This window comes from Rhizomucor pusillus (assembly GCF_041956525.1).
Source record: "Rhizomucor pusillus strain CBS 183.67 unplaced genomic scaffold VTP01scaffold_12, whole genome shotgun sequence".
NCBI lineage: Eukaryota > Fungi > Mucoromycota > Mucoromycetes > Mucorales > Lichtheimiaceae > Rhizomucor > Rhizomucor pusillus.
The window spans coordinates 56,742-70,782 of record NW_027192154.1 but is presented as its reverse complement, the minus strand read 5'-3'; the positions used below and the strand labels follow the sequence as shown (position 1 = coordinate 70,782).

Genomic DNA, 14,041 nt, shown 5'->3' with positions numbered 1-14,041 from the left:
ATGGGTTGCTTATTACATACAGTATGGGAATTTTGCTGTCCCTTTTACGCCCGTATTCCTCATTCAAACTAGTAGCCAGTGAAGAGTCTGCGAACATGATGGAATGTAGGGTCATGATCGCAGCCAACTATCCACTTTCTCAAGACTATATCCAACACGAGATACTTCAAAAGTTGCAGAGTGTAAAATATTTTATTGAGCAAAAATAATGTTTTAAGAACGAGGAAGGGAAGTTGAAGATAACAGACTTTTGCGGGTATTCTTTACACTGAGCTTTTTGCATACCATGCCGGTTTCTATATTGCAATCATTAGAAGGTGCTGGATGGTTACTCCATTGGTATCTGGACTTACAGTGTCGCTACCGCGTTTTTCCTTGACCGCCAGATCCTTGATTTTCGCTTCTATTTGTCGTTTAGGTACGTCCTTGAGCAGCCTAGCGAAACATACGATCAATGACTTGTAGATATCATTTTGTTCAGGCCATTTACCAATTGGTTTTGGCTTCTGATATTAATTTAGGCATGGCATCAGCTTTTCCTTCGATTATCTAGTCCATCGTTAGCAACGATACGCGTGTCATGGATGCAACAGATCCTCGCCTCTCGCTTACATTCATCAGTTCGCTAGCATGCTGGTCAGTGAAAGCAGGGCTTCTTGATGTTTCCCCAGAGTTGAAATTCGCGGACGCAGCGGGCGCTTCAACTTTGAACGGGTCGTAGCCCTCGCATGTATCTTGAAAGAAGCACGTTAAATTAGCACACGAGACTATATACTCCTTATCATTATCTTTACCTAGTAATAACTTGGTTTCGTGTATATTTCGACCATCGTCTTCGAAAGATCGTTCATCGTCACTGTCATTCTCAAATACTGGTCCAATAACGACGGGGCGGACGGCCGTGTACTATAGCCAAATGCAAGTTAGTTAGGTGAGTTGGATGCATCCACGCGGCATCGCTCTTACCTTCTTGGCGGGCCGCACAGCAGGACGGCTTACTACTCGGCTAGATACCTCTTCGTCGCTGTCAACACCCTCGCCTTCAGAAAGATAACCTTCCGGTACAAGCCATCCAACCTATCAAGAGATCTGGTTTAGAAGGATATATGCATGTAGTTGTCCTTCTTGTCCACTAACATCGTCCGGATCAGCCATATCGACACCCAAATCTTCCTCGTCCTCGTCGCCACTTTGGATATCTTCGCCTTCCCCTTCAGGCTCCCACTCCGCTTCGCTGTTGTGATCGTAATCTATGATTTCATCGTCTCTCTGGAAGGGTCTTCGGCCGTTTATGCTATCGCTGATTTTGGTCCATGTACCTTGACTTACCGTTAGAAGGTGTATCACTATATGTTTTATGCTTTTGACATACCATAATATGCTGGGCGTACATCCTCAGTAAATTGCAAGAGCTTCATCTTAATATATTGGCTACTGAATATATCGATGCTATGCTCCGAAATATTCGGCCCGAGTAGTAAATTGCGTAAGTCGACTTTACGTTTAACGCCTCGTTTACGAGTAGTATGTGGTCCCCATGAGCTTAGATCGTTGCAGAATCGGTTTCGAGAATCCGAAGATACTATATCATGTTAATATTTGTTTACATTTCAAAAACCGAAACAATCTCACCTTGAGGAATAACTCTTGGATTTGTTTCGTATGAAGCCAGCATACTTGCCAAGTCATTGTTAGAACGTTTTGTTGGTGGCCAATTCGATGCCATAGTCATATGTTCTTTCACATAGAAAGGCGGGAAAATATTGGGTTTGGTCAATTCCGAGCCAGCTCCTAACTTTTGCGTGAGATCCCGTAATAATGTGCATACTCTACATGACATTTACCATGTAAAGAAGAAGATTGTTTTTCTTCGGGTGCTTTGCTGAATAAAGACGTAAGTCGAAGTTGCGACTTTAGACTTTCGTCAGCCTCTGCAATTCCATATATGTATCATCGTGGCAGTACCTGTTCTTTCTTCTTCTTTTCTTCATCTCGTCGTCTCTTTTCCTCCTCCCGCTTTCTTCTTTCTTCTTCTCTTTGCCGTCTTTCTTCCTCTCTTTTCCGTTTTTCTTCTTCCTTTATCCGCTTCTCCTCTTCCTAAAGCAAACGAAACAATCAGCAAATCTTCATTATGCTTTTTAGGTCTCTTTACCTTCTTGCGCTTCCTTTCTTTTTCCAATTCAATTTCTTCTGGTGATTTTGGATCCTCGTTAGTGTGTGCTTTTCGATGGTGCTTATTTTGCAAAATGACAAGACGTTGATCCGCTGGTAGAGATTCGACAGCCCTTGTCACAGTTTCGGACATCTGATTCATCATAAGATATGTTCAGTATTGTGCTATTTTGATTCTTGACGATGGTACCTACATGTTGTCTTAATTTTCGTCTTTGAATAATTACATTTTGTAGATCTGGAGGAAATGAGGAGATATTGGTGACTTCCCAGCGGTAGAGAAGAAGATGCTACAGCGAAGATATTGTGTCAATGGATGTTATTTAGACGCTGATTTGAAGTGTAATTACTGAGGGTATTGTGCTGGGTCCATTCTCCAAGGAGGCAAGAACTTTAGGGGATACGCCATATTTTGTGCGGGTTGCAACTTGCTTGACAGCTCGTTCAATTGCATCTGCAAACACTGAAGCATCTATTTCCAGAGCTTAGTAAACAATGTTGAGGGTGTGATAGATCATTTGATATTTACAGGATTCGTTGCGCTGGAACGGTGATAAAATTTCGTTGATACGCGTCGTTAAATGTGAAGTTGACTCGTCACTATACAGTTTACCCGGATTTGTTCCATGTCCTCGTAATAGATACATCCAAAGACATACCTATCCTGTGTTAAGGCAGAGAGAATATCAAGAAATGCTTCGGGAAAATCATAGTGTGTGTCTGCTGTGAAATTCTTGCTTTCTTCCACTGTTTTTCTATATAGCCGAAAACGCATAATTTCTTTAAATAGATTTCGTCAGTTGATAGTATCTGGGTGCTACGAATTCAGCTAGTATGCGTACTTTCGGCTATATCAGCGTGACATTCAGCGCGCAGTTTTGGCTCGACATACGAAAGTTTGCCGTCCTTGAGGTATTCCTGTACCTCGGGGAAAGTTAAGTGAAAGAACATCGATATACTACTGTGGCTACTTACCGGGATCCCAACGTTGACATTTACATTGTGTTCGGCAACACGTACTGGATCAATTGTGAGGGAAGTAGAGCAAGATCAAAAGACGAAGGAAGTATCTTACGTTCTTGCATTCTCTGCGATGTTTCGAGAATGCTTGAATTCTCGGTGGACATGGCGTTGATCGCCATATGAGACGATGGCGTTGCGGTCATTCAAGTAAGGCGCGTTAGAAAAAGTAACAGACGTGTTGCCAGCGCGCGCGTGCACTCCCCTCCTCGGTCGGATAGTCCGTCTCCGCTACTCAGCTGAAGTCTACTTATTCCTCTTTCAGGGGGGGAAACTGCCTTTCCGCATGGAGCATGAAAGCCGGATGGACACCAAGGATGCTGGAAAAGAGCAACAACGTCAGGATCCCCTTTTGAATCCAGGGCAGCTCAAGCAAATTGTAAAGAACTTGCCAGGAAAGCTCAAAGTACGAATGCTATACAATCTTGTGTGTAACAAGAGCGCTGATCTCGGTCCATTCTTAAGCTACCGCATGATGACTACAAGTACGGCGACACCGATAGAATTGATAAAGAATTGGATGAGCTGTTTGACTATGTCGAAATTGCAAAGAATGTCCGCGAATATCAACATAATTGTCGATGTGAATCTGGATGTATGTATCCGTCATGCAACTTGCTGGACCGCACAGCTTATATGTATTTCCGATTAGCTGCCTGGCCGAAAATGGAGGAGAGTGAGAAGAGAAAATACGTTCAAGTTTTACTTGACAAGCTGGATAAGAGTTCAAGAGAGGAAAGACTCCAAGCAGCCAGACAAGTTGTGTTCATTGCACTGGGTACTAACGCATGAATGCTTGTGAGTCTACGGGGTTGCTGAGTACTTGTATAGGGGCAGTATGCAAGCATAACGAATATCCAGATCTTGATGGTCATCTCCAAGCACTATATGAAAATAACAAGACTTTGCGCTCTTGTGGGGCAATTAACTCCGTCCTTCACTCTTTGAAAAGTGCATGTGCAAAACATGATGCGCATAGGTAAACTGGCTTGGATTGCGGACATGGACCGACTCTGATAATTGTCTCAAGTACCAATATCGAGGTTCTAAATGCTTTAAGTGCTGAGATCGATTTGTATATTACAATGATGTACGTGATGGTAGAATCTTTAAGGCAGGAACGAGCTGGTCAAGAGAATGAGGGTATGTGTATATCTACAGTGGTACATGTCTTGTAAGCTAATATTTATATGGAAATGTAAATAGACGAATCGATGTTGGATGTAAGCATTCTTCAGTTCCTATTTTCGGTTGTTGCCCAACTTCGTGACAAGTACGTCAAGACATTTCCCGTCAAAAAGGTATACCATCAGATCTCGGACGTCAGAATGCAGTACGTTAAACTGAATATTTATGCTAGCTTATACTACTCCTATGGAAAGTATTTCTAGCAACATTTGGAGGTTTTGATGCATTGAAGCAGGCGCGCGCAGCCGTGAGAGTTATGCACGGACTTGATCCTGGGGAAAAAGGTTTGTAACTTTTTTGTATTGCATTGATGCGTTGCTCAAAGGTCTGTTTGCAGCGACACCAAAATGCACACCGCAAGATTTTTACAATTTTCAAAACGAGATATTGCTCAAATACCCGACATATCAGTCACCAGATATCCCGCTTCCTGCTACTTCTCCTATTACTGTAAACGCATCACCAGCTCTCGTCAAAGCAATGGGCATAGAACGTGCCACATCTCGTATCGATTTACCTTACCAGACGCTATTTCCTCCAAAGTCATCATCGTCATCTAACAATTCCAGTAGCAGTACTGTCGGCAGGAAGCAGCAACAACAGCAGTCCTTAGTATGGCCATCTTCTGCGTCCGAATCCTTCGTTCTGCCTCTTAATTTTGATGGACCAGCGGTTCCACAAAGCACATCGGAAGCTGGCAACCTTTTTGTCCAGAACATGCATGTGTCGCTTGCGAATTATCAAATCATGTCCGAAAGGGAAAAGGCAATTCGCAGATGGCAGATCAAGAAAGCAGACTGTGAGCGATCAAAAGATCAACCGAAGCAGGATTTACCGGCGCCTTGCTCCGGATCTATGAGCAGTGCTTTCCAAAAGAAGTTTGACGCTATCGAGCAACTATACGTAAGTTTGGTATTCTTTTTTTCGTGCACTGTGCATAAGATGTTAATTGATTTGGCTAGGCATTTATTGTTCCAGATTTGCAAAACATTATCATTGTACTCTTGAAATTATTACTATCGACGGTGGTTACCAATAACAGCAGCAATCAGTCGACTGAAAATTCCTCTCAATCATCATCAGAAAATGGAAGGAACGTGGATGTCAAAGTATTGGAGGATATTGATCTGGTGCGCAACCGTGAAATCCTGTCAAAGGCAATATCTGCCGTGTTGATCCTTCTATTAAAATGGACCAAAGTTTCTCGTAAGCATATACCATGGTTTCAATGCTCGCTATAACACTAAGATGCCTTTTCTGTAGACGTTTTGAAGTTCGAGTATATATCGCAAATCCTGGTGGACTCTGGTTGTCTTCTACTCATTCTCAAAATTCTGGGACTGCAAGAAATTACAACGCTAGTCGGTGTACATACCGATCTGGATAGCTGCAGGTAGCGATGTCCATTGATTCATTCGAGTTTATTCTCCTGCTTCTAATAAATCCAACATAGCATATTTGAAAAGCGACAACTTGGTACCACCCGAGGAAGTTCGACGTACACGAACAGTCGTAACATGTTTTGGTCGATTAATTTCTTGAGGATTTTGCAAATGTTATCCAAGAGGAAAACCCATCGTATCATGCTTCTCGTTCAGTACAAATCGTCGGTGAGTATATTGAAATATCAGCTATTCATACCCAATTATATTAATCCATTTGGAAAGGCAATCTTAAAGCGTATTCTCAAAGTCTCACATCCAGTTCTGGAACTGTATACACTCAAGGTTCTCAAAAGCCAGGTGCCATATTTAGGCCGCAAATGGAGATCTCGTAAGTAAATAATGTGGACCCACTATACATGATGCTAAGCGTTTCCTTTTACCTCAGTGAATATGAAAATCATATCTGCTATATACTTGCGATGCTTAACATCACTTCGAGATGATTGGGTATCGAAGCAAGATACGGACGCGGATATGGAAGATGGCATGGTAAAAACATATTCTATACTATTTTTTCGGTCACGCAAGCAGAGTAACACTGTACATTTATAGATGCAGGAAACGAATTTGCGAATGCTGATCCGGATATATATTGGAGAGCGTTATTTACCGCACTTTCTGCCACCGTTGGATGATTCGTTTGATATTGATTTAGCTGATGGATCGGATGTCGTTCATGGTCACATCTCTCCATCTACAACGATGATGGATGATCACAGTGAGGAACTATCTCCTGATTTCAAGGAAAACTACGAAAAATGGCTTATGGAGAATGTTTACGATTCGATGGATGACGAAAACGAAGAACAAAAGCCTTCTACATCAGATACCGACTATTCGGCATTGGCTCCTAGCACCCCAATACCCTCACCTTACATAATGCCTGTCGATAGCGAGCTGTCAGAATCCCTGCAGAAACTGGACATTAATGATCTCTATCGAGATGCCTTGGACGACGAACTCTCGACCGATGCATCCTCCGAGGATGGGCCAAGATCACCGATCTCTTATATGACCGACGACGTTAACAACGAAAAGCAGGAGCTATTCTATGGCCTGTATCAAAAATTACGGACAGTAGAGCACATTACTGTACAGCGATGGCATGAAGCCCATGGGCAGCATTGATGTATTATCAAAACTTGGACGCGATCAGTATTTTTGAGGCGATACCAAGCAACCGATTATGCCATCAAATCAATAAATGATGAATGGACGTACTTGGTGCATTCCATACATTGGATGGGGAAAAACGGGTGTGCTGGGAGCGAAAGGTATTGCATTTTTTCGGGTCTTCGCAGAAAGGTTCCCTTTAAGCCCTCTTTTTTCGCTGCCTTTATTTTATCCTTGTCTTTTTTGATCATGGTCGATCGTTATTCTTCGCATTAACTGTCGAGCTCCCTCTTCTAAACGCTTTAAAGAGAAGGAGACGAACGCTTACACAACGAAAGCACTATACGTTTCAGCAATTTACATTGAGCACAATTACGATTATACAAGTGTGCTAAGCAATCAAGAAGACTATGGATCTCGACGAACTCCACGATATACAGCAAAATGAAATCGAAGCACTCAAAGCAATATTTATGGAAGATTACGAAGAGGTTGTCAATCAGACGCCTTGGAAGGTATGAATCCACGATCACCATAAACCTCTTTCGACGTGTTCGCGTTGCGTAGTACTGACATCGTGTGTCACCATAGATAACGAGCACAGCACCTGAATTTATATTGCACTTGGCGCCACTTGGTGACGAGACAGACGAAAAGCATGTAACAGTGAGCCTCAAAGTCAGGTAAAGTAATCGGATGAACTTTTAGGCTCTTGATGCTGATGCAATTAGAATAACGTATTGATTGTGTATTATGCACATCTTTGTAGACTGCCAAAGACGTACCCGAACAAGATACCAGAACTACAGCTGGTCAATCCTAAAGGATTACCACCACCGATTCTTCGGCAGCTGGATGATTCTCTGAAAAAAGCTGCCAAAGATATGGTTGGTAGGGAAATGATGTATGATCTCGCAGATCACGTACGTACTTTCCTTGCCAACCACAATGCACCGCCTCCAGAAGGCAGCAAACTCAGTTTCCATGAGCAAATGGTCAAGCGGATGGAGCATGATCTTCAGGTAGCTATTCAAGACAGAGTGTGTATGATGTGACACGTCGTCTTACGCATCCTGAACAGAAAGAAAAGGAGCGCGAATTACGGGAGAAGACGGAGAAAGCGGAACGAGAAGAAGCTGAGAGACGCGCACAGTCGGAAATGATGAATGCAAAGATACAAGAGGAAATCGAGCGCAAACGCATGCATGCAAAGGCAGCAAGAGAAAGACGTCAAGAGCTTGGTTACACTGATGAAGCAGAGGATGACTTTTACAGCGAGTTCAGCGCGGCACCAACTGATGAAGATCTTGAGGAGCGACTAGGACGGAGCGCGTTCGATTTGAAGACGATCATCTTCGATAACATGATCAATGTACCTCTTTATGAAGGCAGCGACGAATCCAGCCTAACGTGTACGAAGAATGTGTACTTCCGAGCAGTTGCACTAGGTTCCAGCGTCAGTCGAGGAAGCATAAGCGAGACATTTTCGGCACAGCCGTTAAAATACAAAGTTATTGACAGTGATGGCAATCTTGACGAGGAAGTCACATCTTTGCCTAGTTTATTGGCAGTGAGACGTATCGTTGTATCTGGATCTTATTATCTGACACAAGCGGGCAAACGGAAATTGCAGGAAGTGGAACGTGAGCTCGATCGACTGCGGACACTGCGACATCCAAACATAGTATCTATTTACGATGCGAAACTGCAAAGATGTGACTCAGAACGGCATAGTTGGGTATTGCAAATATTGATGCAACATCAGCTTGGTGGGAGTCTTCGCGATTTGTTGCAAATGTCTGGTGGTGGTCTGAGGATGAACGTGATCAAAAGATATATGAAGCAACTTCTGTGGGCAATCAATCACATACATCTGAACGGTTTTATTTGCCGAGAAGTGCGATCAAGCAGCATCTTTTGTTCCAAAAATCAGACAGTCCGCCTCGCCGACATCAGCTATGCTCGAAGGCTTCGTGATTTGAACAAATCAAACCCGTTGGTGGATGTGGAATACGATGGACTTGCAGGCAACGAACCGTTGCCAGCTTGGATTTCGCCAGAACTCAGAGAGCGGCCTGGTGTGTACAACCGTAAAAACGATATTTGGTGCTTGGGCGTTGTTTTCATCGAAATGCTTTGGGGTGCTGATGCAACCAAGGAATTTGGCGATTTCGATGCCTTTATGAGATCCGTGAACAATGATTTACCTCCTGCGGCCCGTGCTATGGCAGAAAAAATGCTGCAGCCTGATCCAAAGAAGAGACCTACAGCGATTGATCTGCTGAAAGACCCCTTCTTTGGTACCGCAGACGACAAATCATACGGCGTAGAATCCTCTAGCGACTCTCCTGCTAGATCCGATCTTTCTACGCCTTTTACACAAAGCGATGGACCGATTATGAACGCGCCAGCCCAGTATACACCATTTGATACTTCTATGGCGCCACGTGAGCACAAACCGGCAATACCTCGTGTAAATGCACCAATGTTGCATGCGGCCTCCTCGGCTTCCTCGAGCGGACCTGGATCCCGGTACAAAGCAGATTTCGAAGAAATTGAATTCCTTGGTAAAGGAGGATTTGGAGAGGTTATCAAGGCTCGCAACAGACTCGATGGAAGATTATATGCCATTAAGAAAATTCGGCTGGATCCTAGAGATACGGAAGATCTTCGTAAAATCCTTCGCGAAGTACAAACGCTATCTAGTCTACATCATCAATATGTCGTTCGATACTATGCTACGTGGTTTGAAGGTAACATTAAGGATCTTGGGAGAAGTTTATTTGTGTGTACTGATATGCATATTTAGACGAGGATGGAAGCAACTACAAGGACAGTGAGGATGAAGATTTCTCAGAGGAAGAAACGGAGTCAGATTATGATGACGAAGATGAGGATGTCAGCGTACTCCAAAAGCGATATGATTTCTTGTCCTTAGACCATTCAAAGAGCCGAAGCTATTCTGCATTGAAGTTCGATGTAGATGAGGAATCAACGAGCGACCAAGATGGCAGCGACGTATCTGATGATGATGACGACGATCAGAGTAACATATCTGGCGATTATATCAACTTCGCAGCCGATAGTGATGATAAGAGCAGCTCCACCATCGATACTAAGCAGCGCGCAATTGCACGCAAAGTGTTGGATAAAGTTAGGCGTCGACGGACAAGGAGTGAATACAGCACTGAAAGCAGCTCCCGAAGATCGGTACACCGAACACGCGTCCTGTATATCCAGATGGAATATTGTGAGAAGAAAACGCTGCGCGATGTTATCGACGAGGGTATCGATGAGGAAGAATCTTGGAGACTCTTTCGGCAAATTCTTGAAGGATTGGTGCACATCCATTCGCAGGGTATGATCCACAGAGATCTGAAGCCATCGAATATTTTCTTGGACTCGAACAACGATGTGAAAATTGGCGACTTTGGATTGGCAACAACCAACAAGGCACTTGTTGAAGCAGTTCATGCGTTTGCACGTTCTTCGCATCTTTTCTCTCAGCATCAAGGCCAGCGCAACGGATTTAACGGTATGGCCAGCAATCTATCTTCTCGACAAGATTCAGCTACTGGGAGTTATGCCGGGCATTCCACGACAAGTACTAATATTGGACCGGAAGAAAGCATGACCACTGGAGTTGGAACAACCTTCTATGTCTCACCAGAAGTCTTACCTAACCCGGCAACGGGTACGACATCTTCCGGGATGAGATATAATCAGAAAGTTGACATGTTTTCGCTTGGTGTCATTTTCTTCGAAATGTGCTACAAGTTTTCGACGGGCATGCAAAGAGCTATTGTGCTGCAGGATCTCAGAAACGGCAAGTTCCCGGATGACTTCCCCGAGAAATACGTTAATCAGCGAGCAATTATCAAAATGCTTCTGGCGCCTCAGCCAAAGGATCGACCCAACAGTTTCGAACTGCTACGAAGCGATCTTCTTCCGCCGAAACTCGAAGACGAATATATCAAGGAGTGCGTACGCACCATCGCCAACCCGAATACCCCATATTATCACAAGCTGATGAGTGCCATGTTCTCCCAGTCTTCGGACAGGCATAAGGACTTTACATATGACTATCAGACGCAGATCGAAATCCCATTTGATCCATACAGTCATATCTTTTACGACCGAATACGAGAGCAGATGGCCAAAGTCTTTAGACGGCATGGCGCGATCGATGTGTCAGTACCACTGCTTATACCCAAAAACAATTTATATGAATGGAACTGGAAGAGTCCTGTCTATCTGATGGATTCTCAAGGATCACTGAATCAGCTCCCATTTGATCAGACAGTGCCGTTTGCGCGATACATTGCGAGAAAGAAGAATTTCCCAGAGCTAAAAAGATTCACGTTTGAAAAGGTCTACCGGTAGGTGGAACTTGTCGAGCTTTCGCATATCACAATGCATTCTTACGATTGATGCTTGTCTAGTGAGAATCCTAGCGGCGGTCAACCTGAAAGTGTACTAGAAGCAGATTTCGATATTGTACACAGAGAAACGACGCCGATGGTGCCAGACGCTGAAGTGCTCAAAGTAGTAGAGGAGGTCTTGGAGGAGTTCCCGCCATTTAAGTCCGGCAATTTCCATTTTGTTATCAACCACACTGGAATTGCAGATCTCATTCTGGATAACTGCCGTATACCTGCAGATTGTAGAAAAGGTGTCATGGTTGCATTGTCGAGCTTGGGTCGCGGCACATCCTTTGCCACTATACGCAATGTTTTGAAACTCAAGTTCCATTTGCAACGAAGCGTTCTGGATGAACTGTCCATTTTCAACATCCACGGTAAGCATAGTATCCATTTATTTCAAAGGGCTATATTAAATATATGAGTCATAGGTGACCTTGAGGCGGTTGGTAAAAAGATCGATGGCATGCTAGTAGGCCCACACAAAGCTAGTTATCGTGAACTATTGGAGGATTTGCGAACCTTAGCGCGAGTTGCAAAGGGCATTGGAATTCATCACAAACTAGTGTTCCATCCGCTTTTAGTGTAAGTCTAACCAAGTTAAGGAAAGAAATATTGCGTATGATACTCATTATGAAAATCGATTAACTAGATATAATAACCATTTCTATCAAGGTGGGATGGTCTTTGAAGCCGTGGCAGATACATTTGATTCAAAAAAGAAGGATGTCTTGGCTGTCGGTGGAAGGTAAAGACTGATATTTCAAATGTTGTCAAAAGGAAAATTTATAAGCTACTCGTGAAATAGATACGATATACTTATCCAACATTTTGCACACCCGAACGCGAGTGCAAATCGAACCTTGCGAGCTGTCGGTGTGAACATTGCCGTACAGAAATTGATTCGACGTCTTGACATGTATCAATCAGAGCAAGTTAAATACTTGGTAAAAGCAAAGAATGAAAAGCTACGCAGCTTTGGCGTGTGGGCACCCAAACAGGCAAGTTTATTCAGAGATGTCCATGATATTGAAATAATTATCATTAACGTGGCGTATGATACTTGCAGTGCGACGTATATGTGGCAAGTTTCGGCAAAGTATCGCTCCAGGAACGACTTGAAATTGTTAGGGATTTATGGCACCACGGCATCCGTGCAGATTTTCAATACAACGACGGCTCCGTACTCACTCAAGAAGATCTCGTGCTTCACTGCAAAAAAGCTTGCATCAATTGGATAGTCATTTTAAAGCACAAATCTATGGATAGCAAAACGATGCACCAAAGTGGAGATATCGTCAAGGTCAAGGACGTGCTGCGGAAGACTGAAACAGATGTACCGAGGGCTGATTTGGCCATGTGGTTGACATCCGAAATTGGAGAGCAAATACGCATCGATCACACACTCTCAGGTGCAAAGATACGCAACAAACATGAACTCAAAGGAAAGGAGGTTGTCGAAGCAGGTATGTTTAGGGAAAGGCGACGTATAAGCAGCTTCGAAAATTTAGGTTCTTAATTGCTCGTTATATAGCTCGGCACGACATGGATTCTGCCAAGACGCTCCATGAAGGACAAGAGCTTCGAAAAGATGACTTTGATGTTCAGATCATTTTGACTGAAAAGCGAGCAAAGGAGAAGACCAAAATCAAGCATAAACTCAAGACAATGCTCATTGATAAAGGTAATTATTGACCATGTATATTCCAGTTTTCACAACACTCACACGTGTATATTTTCGGACAGCTGTTCATCATCTGTCACCAGTAATTGAAGGATTGACAAAGGGAGAGGTGCAAGTAATTGCATTTGACCTTCCCAAAGACCTGGTCAAACGCATGGCTGAGAGCAGTGTCTGGCAAGACGAGCAAAGCTTCAAAAAACTTCAAGAAAGCGCTGCCGTTACTCAAAAGGATACCCTTGGACGCGTAAGAGTTGCTGTTCAAAAGTTAATCGAGAATAAGCATCGTTGTGTGTGGTTCTATTCTTACAAGGAAGAATATGCTACCTTTTGCTATTTCACCTGATAATATTCATCATAATAATAATAAAACTCAACATGGATTGTGTTTGTGAGCAGCTACTGTTTATAGCATTGGCAGGAGATGCAGTCGAAGAGAAACACTTCGGATTTCATGTCGACGTACGAAGTGGCATTGAAGTTACCGATATTAAATCGAGCTAACTCGCCTCGATCCTCGGGACCATCGGCAGGTACCATATCTTTGGAAACTCCAAACAGGTGCAGTTATCCAAAGCGAAACTAGTAGTTGCACATGTTTTCAAATATAGATCTTGATCAAGCGGGTTTCTTGACAGTTATCACCAGTTTGTTGGCATCCCTATGCGTAGCGATATGGCTTCACGATCTTCTTTGGGGAGAACCGAGTAAGCTCGAAATTCTCTGCAAGCATGCCACGATTGACCTTGGCATTCTTCCTACTATCATCTTAGAAAGAAACATACAGTATCAGCATAGCCAATAATATCTGCATCAAGATCCAATCCACGAAGCTGCTCCTCATCGGCACCTTGCTTGTTGATATTAATTCGTTGCTCCAAAGCGTCGAAGTGATATACGGCGGCTCCAAGATAAGAGACCGTATACTGTCTACTGCGCTCAGGATGAAAGATACGCGTAACAGACAGTAAAGCTGCATATTGACCCACCAAGAAAACCGT

At 43.4% G+C, this 14,041-nt stretch overlaps 4 protein-coding genes across 4 annotated transcripts; 3 read left to right on the top strand and 1 right to left on the bottom strand.

The window, feature by feature from the left end:
- Positions 1 to 263: 263 nt before the first annotated feature.
- VTP01DRAFT_1980 (uncharacterized protein) lies at positions 264 to 3,338 on the bottom strand (the record flags this gene model as incomplete). Its single annotated transcript, XM_069380390.1, has 19 exons — positions 264 to 296; positions 354 to 435; positions 491 to 549; positions 613 to 734; positions 795 to 906; positions 967 to 1,077; positions 1,138 to 1,319; positions 1,373 to 1,582; positions 1,633 to 1,791; positions 1,845 to 1,911; positions 1,966 to 2,097; positions 2,153 to 2,305; positions 2,367 to 2,462; positions 2,523 to 2,644; positions 2,702 to 2,772; positions 2,832 to 2,952; positions 3,015 to 3,090; positions 3,148 to 3,191; positions 3,248 to 3,338. The coding sequence occupies 19 exons, from the start codon at positions 3,336 to 3,338 to the stop codon at positions 264 to 266; spliced, it is 2,043 nt and encodes a 680-aa protein (XP_069237483.1).
- Positions 3,339 to 3,478: 140 nt separating this feature from the next.
- On the top strand, positions 3,479 to 6,953 carry VTP01DRAFT_1979 (uncharacterized protein; the record flags this gene model as incomplete). Its single annotated transcript, XM_069380388.1, has 14 exons — positions 3,479 to 3,598; positions 3,658 to 3,787; positions 3,845 to 3,970; positions 4,024 to 4,171; positions 4,223 to 4,335; positions 4,399 to 4,493; positions 4,553 to 4,664; positions 4,718 to 5,283; positions 5,343 to 5,586; positions 5,644 to 5,773; positions 5,834 to 5,990; positions 6,048 to 6,153; positions 6,211 to 6,314; positions 6,378 to 6,953. 14 exons carry the CDS (start codon positions 3,479 to 3,481, stop codon positions 6,951 to 6,953), a joined length of 2,727 nt encoding a protein of 908 aa, XP_069237482.1.
- Positions 6,954 to 7,348: 395 nt separating this feature from the next.
- Positions 7,349 to 13,386, top strand: VTP01DRAFT_1978 (uncharacterized protein; the record flags this gene model as incomplete). The annotated part of the gene is made up of 12 exons (XM_069380387.1): positions 7,349 to 7,453; positions 7,530 to 7,621; positions 7,708 to 7,960; positions 8,020 to 9,691; positions 9,748 to 11,317; positions 11,381 to 11,736; positions 11,791 to 11,944; positions 12,012 to 12,107; positions 12,168 to 12,360; positions 12,429 to 12,825; positions 12,894 to 13,043; positions 13,106 to 13,386. The coding sequence occupies 12 exons, from the start codon at positions 7,349 to 7,351 to the stop codon at positions 13,384 to 13,386; spliced, it is 5,319 nt and encodes a 1,772-aa protein (XP_069237481.1).
- Positions 13,387 to 13,464: 78 nt separating this feature from the next.
- On the top strand, positions 13,465 to 14,011 carry VTP01DRAFT_1977 (uncharacterized protein; the record flags this gene model as incomplete). Its single annotated transcript, XM_069380386.1, has 3 exons — positions 13,465 to 13,573; positions 13,652 to 13,747; positions 13,839 to 14,011. 3 exons carry the CDS (start codon positions 13,465 to 13,467, stop codon positions 14,009 to 14,011), a joined length of 378 nt encoding a protein of 125 aa, XP_069237480.1.
- Between the last annotated feature and the right edge of the window lie 30 nt (positions 14,012 to 14,041).